At 48.0% G+C, this 11,420-nt stretch overlaps 1 protein-coding gene across 1 annotated transcript; it reads right to left on the bottom strand.

Annotated features, from left to right (window-relative positions):
• Positions 1–672: 672 nt before the first annotated feature.
• On the bottom strand, positions 673–10,857 carry LOC109872558 (mucin-5AC-like). The gene is made up of 4 exons (XM_031808294.1): positions 10,323–10,857; positions 5,819–9,048; positions 1,534–1,608; positions 673–1,442 (listed from the first exon to the last, which is right to left on the bottom strand). The coding sequence occupies exons 2-4, from the start codon at positions 8,980–8,982 to the stop codon at positions 1,181–1,183; spliced, it is 3,501 nt and encodes a 1,166-aa protein (XP_031664154.1). The 5' UTR covers positions 8,983–9,048; positions 10,323–10,857; the 3' UTR covers positions 673–1,180.
• Between the last annotated feature and the right edge of the window lie 563 nt (positions 10,858–11,420).

Raw genomic sequence — 11,420 nt, forward strand, 5'->3', positions numbered from 1 at the left:
TTTAGGTTCAGTGTAGGAGGTTGTGTGTGTGTGTGTGTGTGTGTGTGTGTGTGTGTGTGTGTGTGTGTGTGTGTGTGTGTGTGTGTGTGTGTGTGTGTGCGCGTATATACGATGTGTGTGTATGTGCATGGGTGTGTATCTGCACGTGACCATGGAAAATTGCATTGTGGGATTTTCATGCTTCATTGCAGCAATACGTCCTGCCATTGTTTAACTCTGAAGCCTTTTAACAAACCCTGTTAGGCTTTAGATTGTTTGGGGATTTAGAGACCTTCTGCACAAGCCTTTCCCTTCTGGGAAAAAGAGAATGAAAGTTTCTCCACTTTCAGGGACAGCTGGCTGCTGTGAACTGTCTAACTGTGTCAGGTGAGAGAACAGAGCAGGCCTGGATGACTACAGTATCTATGAGTTTTGTGGGAGGATTCCTGTGTAGTACCATGTGTGGGTCCCTGTACTCTGTCTGTCTGTCTGTCTGTCTGTCTGTCTGTCTGTCTGTCTGTCTGTCTGTCTGTCTGTCTGTCTGTCTGTCTGTCTGTCTGTCTGTCTGTCTGTCTGTCTGTCTGTCTGTCTGTCTGTCTGTAAGAGGAGGTGATGAAATTACTAACAGGCTAAGATAGACAGATGGATAGCAATAAGCGATGTTACTTACATATGAAAGAGAGCATGTTTACAGTATGTGCTGTAGCTTTGGTTTATTTCTCCAAAAAATCAGACAGGTACATTTACCCTGGGATAAGCTGGTCAGGGGAATCTTTAAGAGGACGGCAACACTTAGCTACAAGACACTATAGAACATAACTAAGTGGACTTTCATCTACATTTACTCTGGAAAATGGTGATTGCAATCTAGCAAACTTTTGGAATTCTCATCTAGTTCAACAAAACTATCGCATGTGCTTTGGATGAAGGTTTATGATTTTCACCTGAAGGATGAAGTTTTCCCTTATGATATACTCTTGCTCGACTGGGCAAATGTCTCTAGTTACTTTTGGGTATATCCTGTTCATGCTATGTCCTGATTGGACAGTAGGGTGTCAATCAGCCTTAAAGGAGCAAATCAGATTTCAGAACAGCTATCATGTGAACAGGAAGTGGCATTGTCTTCCACGATGACAAGCGCTGCTTGCTGTAATAGGGACATCAGATCTTATATTACAAGGGATACCTCATGGATAGCATGCTAGGAGTTCAAATGATCTGGAGAGAGTTGGTGAAAGGAGGACCTTGTCCGCTGAATTTTCCTAGGCAGCCATTGGAAAAGCGTCTTGCACAACTTTTTGCTTTTGACCTTGGACTTGGTCATGGTCTTAGTGATGGCATTCGTCAGCAAGGTGGGGTTGTGAGGCAGGGAGGGGGGAAATGTTGTAGCGTTGTTGTCAGCCTTCTGAGGATTCAGAACCGCCAAGAAACGTCTCTCTTGCTGCCTGAAGTCATACTCCACACTGCAGCGACAGAGAGATAGAGGGAGGGTGAAAACTGAGGAAAGCAAAAACAGGAGGAACGAGTCAAACCGATCTGCTTCTTGTGTCTCACCTGTAGACGATACAAGCGGTCTTCTGACAGGTGGAGCACTCCCTGAGGTCCTGCCCTGTTCTGTAGCATCGCCGACTGAAACAGCAGGAGAGCAGGAGATATTAAAGTTATTAAAGATATTAAAGACGATTTCCCTGTGTTTTATATACATTTCCACACATGAGATTGGAGTAATACTATGACATTGTGAAATTTATGATAATGCCCTATTAGTGTAAGAGCTGTTTGAAAAGACTGTCCGAAATTACCATGCAGTAAATTAGTTAATAGACCAATAAGAAAGAGAGTTCCAAATCTCTATGCCAGTAAATGTTAATTTTCCGTTTTCCCCTCCCCACTCAGACCACTCCCAGCCAGTCCTAGAATTTTTTTTGCCTGAGAAACTGCCCTTTGATAAGAAAATATTGTTGTTTCTATTTGACCATTTTAATTGAAAACAGTCACATTAATGTACTTAATTGTCACCAAGAAATGATTTGATTTTGAGATGAAAACGGCTGCATTGGGCCTTTAATAAGAACAAAAGAGGCTTTCATTCCTTTTCTCTTCTTTCTAATGTCATTCTATTCTCTACTCACTCCTTCCCACCCCATCTATCTCCCTGTTCTCTTTCTCTACTCACTCCTTCCCACCCCATCTATCTCCCTTCCTCTTCCTCTACTCACTCCTTCCCACCCCATCTATCTCCCTTTCTCTTTCTCTACTCACTCCTTCCCACCCCATATATCTCCCTGTTCTCTTTCTCTACTCACTCCTTCCCACCCCATCTATCTCCCTTCCTCTTCCTCTACTCACTCCTTCCAACCCCATCTATCTCCCTGTTCTCTTTCTCTACTCACTCCTTCCCACCCCATCTATCTCCCTTCCTCTTCCTCTACTCACTCCTTCCCACCCCATCTATCTCCCTTTCTCTTCCTCTACTCACTCCTTCCCACCCCATCTATCTCCCTGTTCTCTTTCTCTACTCACTCCTTCCCACCCCATCTATCTCCCTTCCTCTTCCTCTACTCACTCCTTCCAACCCCATCTATCTCCCTGTTCTCTTTCTCTACTCACTCCTTCCAACCCCATCTATCTCCCTTTCTCTTTCTCTACTCACTCCTTCACACCCCATCTATCTCCCTGTTCTCTTTCTCTACTCACTCCTTCACACCCCATCTATCTCCCTGTTCTCTTTCTCTACTCACTCCTTCACACCCCATCTATCTCCCTGTTCTCTTTCTCTACTCACTCCTTCCCACCCCATCTATCTCCCTTTCTCTTCCTCTACTCACTCCTTCCCACCCCATCTATCTCCCTTTCTCTTTCTCTACTCACTCCTTCCCACCCCATCTATCTCCCTTTCTCTTTCTCTACTCACCCCATCTATCTCCCTGTTCTCATTCTCTACTCACTCCTTCCCACCCCATCTATCTCCCTTTCTCTTTCTCTACTCACCCCATCTATCTCCCTGTTCACTTTCTCTACTCACTCCTTCCCACCCCATCTATCTCCCTTTCTCTTTCTCTACTCACCCCATCTATCTCCCTGTTCACTTTCTCTACTCACTCTTTCCCACCCCATCTATCCCCCTGTTCTCTTCCTCTACTCATTCCTTTCTACCCCATCTATCTCCCTGTTCTCATTCTCTACTCACTCCTTCCAACCCCATCTATCTCCCTTTCTCTTCCTCTACTCACTCCTTCCCACCCCATCTATCTCCCTGTTCTCTTTCTCTACTCATTCCTTCCTACCCCATCTATCTCCCTGTTCTCATTCTCTACTCACTCCTTCCCACCCCATCTATCTCCCTTTCTCTTTCTCTACTCACCCCATCTATCTCCCTGTTCTCATTCTCTACTCACTCCTTCCCACCCCATCTATCTCCCTTTCTCTTTCTCTACTCACCCCATCTATCTCCCTGTTCACTCTCTCTACTCACTCCTTCCCACCCCATCTATCTCCCTGTTCTCTTTCTCTACTCACTCCTTCCCACCCCATCTATCTCCCTTTCTCTTTCTCTACTCACCCCATCTATCTCCCTGTTCACTTTCTCTACTCACTCCTTCCCACCCCATCTATCTCCCTTTCTCTTTCTCTACTCACCCCATCTATCTCCCTGTTCTCATTCTCTACTCACTCCTTCCCACCCCATCTATCTCCCTTTCTCTTTCTCTACTCACCCCATCTATCTCCCTGTTCACTTTCTCTACTCACTCCTTCCCACCCCATCTATCTCCCTTTCTCTTTCTCTACTCACCCCATCTATCTCCCTGTTCACTTTCTCTACTCACTCTTTCCCACCCCATCTATCCCCCTGTTCTCTTCCTCTACTCATTCCTTTCTACCCCATCTATCTCCCTGTTCTCATTCTCTACTCACTCCTTCCAACCCCATCTATCTCCCTTTCTCTTCCTCTACTCACTCCTTCCCACCCCATCTATCTCCCTGTTCTCTTTCTCTACTCATTCCTTCCTACCCCATCTATCTCCCTGTTCTCATTCTCTACTCACTCCTTCCCACCCCATCTATCTCCCTTTCTCTTTCTCTACTCACCCCATCTATCTCCCTGTTCTCATTCTCTACTCACTCCTTCCCACCCCATCTATCTCCCTTTCTCTTTCTCTACTCACCCCATCTATCTCCCTGTTCACTCTCTCTACTCACTCCTTCCCACCCCATCTATCTCCCTGTTCTCTTTCTCTACTCACTCCTTCCCACCCCATCTATCTCCCTTTCTCTTTCTCTACTCACCCCATCTATCTCCCTGTTCACTTTCTCTACTCACTCCTTCCCACCCCATCTATCTCCCTGTTCTCTTTCTCTACTCACTCCTTCCCACCCCATCTATCTCCCTGTTCTCTTTCTCTACTCACTCCTTCCCACCCCATCTATCTCCCTGTTCTCTTTCTCTATTCACTCCTTCCTACCCCATCTATCTCCCTGTTCTCTTTCTCTACTCATTCCTTCCTACCCCATCTATCTCCCTGTTCTCATTCTCTACTCACTCCTTCCCACCCCATCTATCTCCCTTTCTCTTCCTCTACTCACTCCTTCCCACCCCATCTATCTCCCTGTTCTCTTTCTCTACTCATTCCTTCCTACCCCATCTATCTCCCTGTTCTCATTCTCTACTCACTCCTTCCCACCCCATCTATCTCCCTTTCTCTTTCTCTACTCACCCCATCTATCTCCCTGTTCACTTTCTCTACTCACTCCTTCCCACCCCATCTATCTCCCTGTTCTCTTTCTCTATTCACTCCTTCCCACCCCATCTATCTCCCTGTTCTCTTCCTCTACTCACTCCTTCCCACCCCATCTATCTCCCTGTTCTCTTTCTCTACTCACTCCTTCCCACCCCATCTATCTCCCTTTCTCTTCCTCTACTCACTCCTTCCCACCCCATCTATCTCCCTGTTCTCTTCCTCTACTCACTCCTTCCCACCCCATCTATCTCCCTGTTCTCTTTCTCTACTCACTCCTTCCCACCCCATCTTTCTCCCTGTTCTCTTTCTCTACTCACTCCTTCCCACCCCATCTATCTCCCTGTTCTCTTTCTCTACTCACTCCTTCCCACCCCATCTATCTCCCTGTTCTCTTTCTCTACTCACTCCTTCCCACCCCATCTATCTCCCTTTCACTTTCTCTACTCACTCCTTCCCACCCCATCTATCTCCCTGTTCTCTTTCTCTACTCACTCCTTCCCACCCCATCTTTCTCCCTGTTCTCTTTCTCTACTCACTCCTTCCCACCCCATCTATCTCCCTGTTCTCTTTCTCTACTCACTCCTTCCCACCCCATCTATCTCCCTTCCTCTTTCTCTACTCACTCCTTCCCACCCCATCTATCTCCCTTCCTCTTTCTCTACTCACTCCTTCCCACCCCATCTATCTCCCTGTTCTCTTCCTATACTCACTCCTTCCCACCCCATCTATCTCCCTTTCTCTTTCTCTACTCATTCCTTCCCACCCCATCTATCTCCCTGTTCTCTTTCTCTACTGACCCCATCTATCTCCCTTTCTCTTCCTCTACTCACTCCTTCCCACCCCATCTATCTACCTGTTCTCTTTCTCTACTCACTCCTTCCCACCCCATCTATCTCCCTTTCTCTTCCTCTACTCACTCCTTCCCACCCCAGCTATCTCCCTGTTCTCTTTCTCTACTCACTCCTTCCCACCCCATATATCTCCCTGTTCTCTTTCTCTACTTACTCATTCCCACCCCATCTATCTCCCTTTCTCTTCCTCGCCATTTCTCGTGATTGCGATCTTCGTCATTTCTCGTGATCTTCCTTCCTGTCTCTTACCCCTTGCTGAGAGCTTGGCTCATCTCCAGGTCTTGGATGATGTTGAGAAGGGTAGTGATCCTGTCCTGGTTGGCTGCCAGGTTGGCCTCTACAAACTGCAGCCTCCGTTGGAGCAGGGCTGGCCTGCTGCACTGTGGGGAAGGGGGCAGCAGCAGTGCTGCGTCAGCCGGGTGGGAGTGAGCCAGCCTGGAATCGTCTTGGGATGGCTGCGGGGTGGTGCTTGACGATAAAAATGGAAATACTGGATGGATCATCTGGTGTGTCTGATTGGGATGGGTGAGGGTGTAGGAGGCTAGGTGAGCCATGCGGGATGGAGGCAAAAGGCGGTAGCACTCGGGGTCTATGGGTGTGTGTGTGAGGAGATCAGTAATGGTGTATGGACGGGCCTGTGGTATGAGTCGGTGTGTGGGGCTTGTGTGTTCGTTTGGCGTTGATGTGGAACTGAAGTCTGTGTTTCTGTGGCTTGGTGTTTTGGTGACGGGCTTGACATGTGCAGAAGTGTTCGTCTGGGTTGCAATGAGGACCTTAGGGTCTGCTCGTGTCTGTGGTGTGACGGAAGGTGGAGCGTCATTTGTGTATGTCTGCCCATCAAGTCCGAATGTGGATGTGGTATTTGCATGAGTGTGGAATGCGCTGGAGGGAATATGCTCTGTGTGGGAACGTATCTGAGGCTCAGACCCAAGTTTTAGGTTTGTGGCGAAGTGTCCCTGCTCTTCTCCTTCTTTCTCTGCATCCTTTTCAGCGACGCATTCTGGGAGGTCAGTGACCTTTGATGCATTGGACATTCTAGTGTCCCTTTCCTCGTCTGTCTGTGGCGCGATGACAGGGCTACAGTGTGTGTTTCTGGTGGAGACGGTCAGTAGCTTTGGATATACATTTGCGTGCATTATTGGTTCAACGACAAATCGCTTATGAGTGTTTGCGTGGTAGGCAGTGGTTTGTTCAGCGTGTGTCTGTGTGAATGTTATCTTATTATGTGATCTGTCCGATGGGTCAGGTGGTTTATTGTATTGCATCTGCGTCACGATCAATGGTCTCCAGTCAGTCAGGGATGTGGCTGAGGGATGACGCCGAGTAGATGTAGTTGCCTGTGACCCGTTCTCAACACTGGGGGGTGTTTTGGGGGATGTGTAAACTAAGTAAGGAGATGTAGGTGTGTGCGATGTGTTTGAATGGTTAGGGGTATTGGACAAAGGCTTTGGGTGTGTAGTGGTGCGTATTGTGGTATAATAGTAGGTGGGTGTAGTTGTGTGTGATGTGTTAGGAGGAGTGGTATGTGATGTGTTATAAGGGTTAGCCAGAGTGGCGGTATATGGTGTGTTTGCTGACGTGGTAGTTGTGTGTGACGTGTTAGCATGGCTAGGGAGTATTCTATATGTCGCCGTAGTAGCTGTGTTTGGGAGTGTTGTTGTTGTCGGTGTGCATACAGGGGTAGGTGGTGCAGCTGTGAGTGCCTTTGGAGACTTAGGGGGTTTAGTGGGATAAGGGGGTGCGCTTCTATGTAATGTCGTAGCAGTGAAAGAAAGCGTTGTTCTGTGTGGAGTGTTTTCAGGCTTAGGGGATGTAATAACCCAGGATGGGTTTACATGGTTTGGAGGAGAGGTTCTGTGTGGTGGGTTTACATGGTTTGGAGGAGAGGTTCTGTGTGGTGGGTTTACATGGTTTGGAGGAGAGGTTCTGTGTGGTGGGTTTACATGGTTTGGAGGAGAGGTTCTGTGTGGTGGGTTTACAGGGTAAGGGTGACTAGATGTGATTGAGGGTTTGGGTTGTGTGTTTGGATGTGTGAGTGTCTTCGGATGCTTACGGTGTGTGCGTGGCGTGTTTGGCCTTGTGGCCACGGCGATTTGGGGAGAAAGTGTGAGCGGTGTTTGTCGAGGAATCTTACTCAAGTGAGATGGGGTCTCAAGGAAGTTGGCATCTGTACGCCTGGGTTCAATAGTCGCCTTGGTGACTGTCGCCGTCGCTGTGTGTAAGATGCTTGTGAGGCTGGCTGCCTTGTCTGAGTGTTTTTGTGAAGGTGTGTCTGCGGTTTCTACTGGGTCTCGGATAGAGGTATGCAGGGGGTATGTGGGATGGGAGGCATAACCATTAGTCTGTTTCAGATCTCTGTTCTGCCATGCAGGCGCTGGGCTTTCAGGCAGATTGGGTTTCCTGTCTTTGTTGTTCTGAATAGGGGGATTACAGTGGGGGTGGGGGGGTAGAGAGTCTGTGTGTGTCCACTGGCTTTGTTTCCGATCCCTGTCTGCAAGCCTCAGAGGAGAGAACGCAGAGTCTCTCTCTTTCTCAGTATGTGAAAGGGGAAGGTTGTTTCTGTCTGTGAGTGAAGGAGGTGCTTTCATGGCTGCTGTTCCTTCAGGGCATGCAAAGGAAGGGCTCTTATCTCCCAGACTGGCAGCTCCAGCTCCTGGGACCACAGTCTGTCTCCCTCCACAGTGGCTGCAGATCCGCTGGGGCATTTGGAGAGGTGGAGGAGCTCGTGGTCGTTTTGTATTCCCACAATATGAATATGCCACAGAATGCTCTTTAGGTTTTGATTGGTCCCCTTCTCTAGAGGACATGGTTGAGACAGGCTCCGCCTCATCACTGCCGTCAATACAAATCCCTCCTATAGCCTCAGAGTCAACTACACTGCCATTGGTGTAGCGCATGTCCCGCCTCCCTTTGAGCTTGCTATTCCCCATGCCCCCTGATAAGTGTGGGTTAGTCTTGATTGCCCGGGCATAGCAATAAGTCCCACTTTTCCATTGGTTGAAGAACACATTCTTTGTGAGCTTACTGGAAATCCCTTCAAAAGTCACACCCTGTTTGATCTTGGAATCTAAACTCCTCTGTTTTGCAATAACCACTCTTTCTCTGACACTCTTAGTCTGTCTGATTCCTTCCTCTTCCTTTGGCTCCTTTGGGATGTAGCCATTGGATTTGGGAGTAATCCTGCTGTCTGATTGGACAGGGAATGTGCCAATTAGTTGCGTGCCCTGCAGGATGGGAGGGGCTCTTACACCAGGCGAAGTTTGCACTCCGATGCTGCACTGGGGACCCCATGTCAGGGGCAGCACTTCCCCGGCCCTTTCCCCTCCTACTGTCCTCCAATCACGTACCCCCACCAGGGCGGGAACTCCTAGTACTGGCACGGCAGTGGTCAGGTCAGCCGCCCGTCTCCCCATCACCTGGGCAACTGGCTCAGAGGCCTGAAAAACCTGGAGAGCTGGTGTCCACCTTCACCATTACATCTATTGGGAAAGTCAATGTTAGTTAACTGTGAAGAGCAATTGAATTCAAACAAAGTACACATGAAGGAAACTGCCAAAGCTGCCCGTATGCAGCAGAAATAGAGGACAAGCAGAGGTCTAAAGCTTTGATAGCAGATTGGAGATAGTCATGAATAATGGATATTTTCATGTCTACCACAGCTTAGAACAAAAACAAATATTAATTTAGATTATACACCTACACTGACAATAGGAGACGTTATTACGTGATATAATGTGTGAGAGGTTGTTTCAGGTACTGTGAGCTGGACAGCAGTACCCGTATGACACCAAGTTATCACACAGCAGGACATGGGGGTGGATGACAGTCAAGAAACAGTCAAGCTAATTGGAGTCCTTCCTATGACCCTTGTTTACTTTTAGCTCATTATATTCCGAGCATAACAGCACGGTCTGCCCAGGCTGTGTTTCCTTCAGAGCTCACACTTCAGACATCATCTAGTCACAGCATGACTCCAATGTTGACCTCCCTCTCTGTCTCCTCGGTTACCTGTGCCCGCACTGGGCCGCCTCTTACACTGTCCTGTCCTCTCCTGCATTTAGCCCACCTTGGGCAGCGGATAATGTATGCATTTATGCTAACGACTTCATTAAAGCCTGACATGGGGAAATTCATCAGTGGCTGTGTGTGCATTTAACTGACACACTAAATGTCAGGGTACCCGTATGTGTATGTGTGTTTGTTTTACTGATGCATAGAACTACAATTCAGTGGCCAAAGCAAGGACAATAGTGTGTGTGTGTGTGTGTGTGTGTGTGTGTGTGTGTGTGTGTGTGTGTGTGTGTGTGTGTGTGTGTGTGTGTGTGTGTGTGTGTGTGTGTGTGTGTGTGTGTGTGTGTGTGTGTGTGTGTGCATGCAAAAAAAATTTTTCCCACAGTCCACCCCCACCCTTCATGCATTGCTGTCAGAATTTGAGGCAGATCATCTATTAATTTGAGCCTGCAGGCACCACTCTGTGGCTGTCACATTGTGGATGTCGCTTGGTTACAGTCCAACGGACTCCATCTGATGTCACTCCGGAACAGTCAGTGACGAATGCCTTAACTCCTCTTCAGACACAGCTGATAAAGCTGCCATGAATTCCCTAGCACAGGCAAGAGGGGTAAACTGTGTCATTTCATCGCCACTAGATTACTGATACCTCATGTATATCCAGGACAGAGCAATACGAAACCTGTGCCATACCGTCACAGTCAATCTTGATGGGGTCACTTAACATGTTCAGGTGACTTACCATTGTTAGCGTTTGTCAAGCCCTGGGTCTAGCTGTGGTTCCACTCACTTTGTCCTAGGTGTTCTTGGTGCAGTGGGGGTCCCCCTAGCCCCCTTACCACCTTGTCCCCCTCTGTGCTCCTCTGCTTCAAGTCTTTGAGGAGGGGGGGCACTGAGAGACTCTCTTATAATAAGGTTGAATTCCTTCTCCCTTCAGTCCCTCGGTGGCACTCATAAACTCACATGAATATGCACTATGCAGGCAAACAGTGGTGCAAAGCCATATTCTCTGGTGGTTAATATTCCAAAAGCTCTGAGTCACTGCTAATCTGGCTCCCTCAGACTAGGTATGTAGTCCAGCTCCGTCCTCAGTTTATTCCCTCTCTGCTTCTCTTGTTTTGGTCCCTCTCCTCCTTCCTGCGTCCCTGCTCACATCACAGCAACATGATGCACTGCCCTCCTCTCAGCAGCACTCTGTCCAACTCTCTTCCATTCTCTCTCTCTCTCTCTCTCTCTCTATCCTTCTTTCTCTCTCTCTTTTCCCTCTCTTATGCGCACACACACACAGATCTAAGGCTGGGTGACGGGAATCAGAAATTCTGCTGGAGGGAGGGAGGGAGGGAGGGAGGGAGGGGAGAGAGAGAGAGAGAGAGAGAGAGAGAGAGAGAGAGAGAGAGAGAGAGAGAGAGAGAGAGAGAGAGAGAGAGAGACTAAAATCACAAGGGAAGGGACTGGGTGAAAAGTACTATAAGACTTGAGAAACAAGACAGGGCAAACTGCTGCAGGGTATCCCACCAGCAGAGGAGACATGACAGTTTTCCCAGTATCTCCCAACACATCATGTGGGTGATGAGGGTGCTTGACAGCAGTGTCTGTATACTAAACTTTTATGTTTAGTCCGAAGATTTTGTGATACAAGAAAGAAAAATATTTTGGGGGGCTAATTTAAACGTAGGTTTTTCCTAATTTACTAGTGACAACATGTTATGCTTATGATTATATTCTGGAGGTAATACTGCCATAGACTGTGTGTGTGTGTGTGTGTGTGTGTGTGTGTGTGTGTGTGTGTGTGTGTGTGTGTGTGTGTGTGTGTGTGTGTGTGTGTGTGTGTGTGTGTGTG

This window comes from Oncorhynchus kisutch, linkage group LG28 (assembly GCF_002021735.2).
Source record: "Oncorhynchus kisutch isolate 150728-3 linkage group LG28, Okis_V2, whole genome shotgun sequence".
Lineage (NCBI taxonomy): Eukaryota > Metazoa > Chordata > Actinopteri > Salmoniformes > Salmonidae > Oncorhynchus > Oncorhynchus kisutch.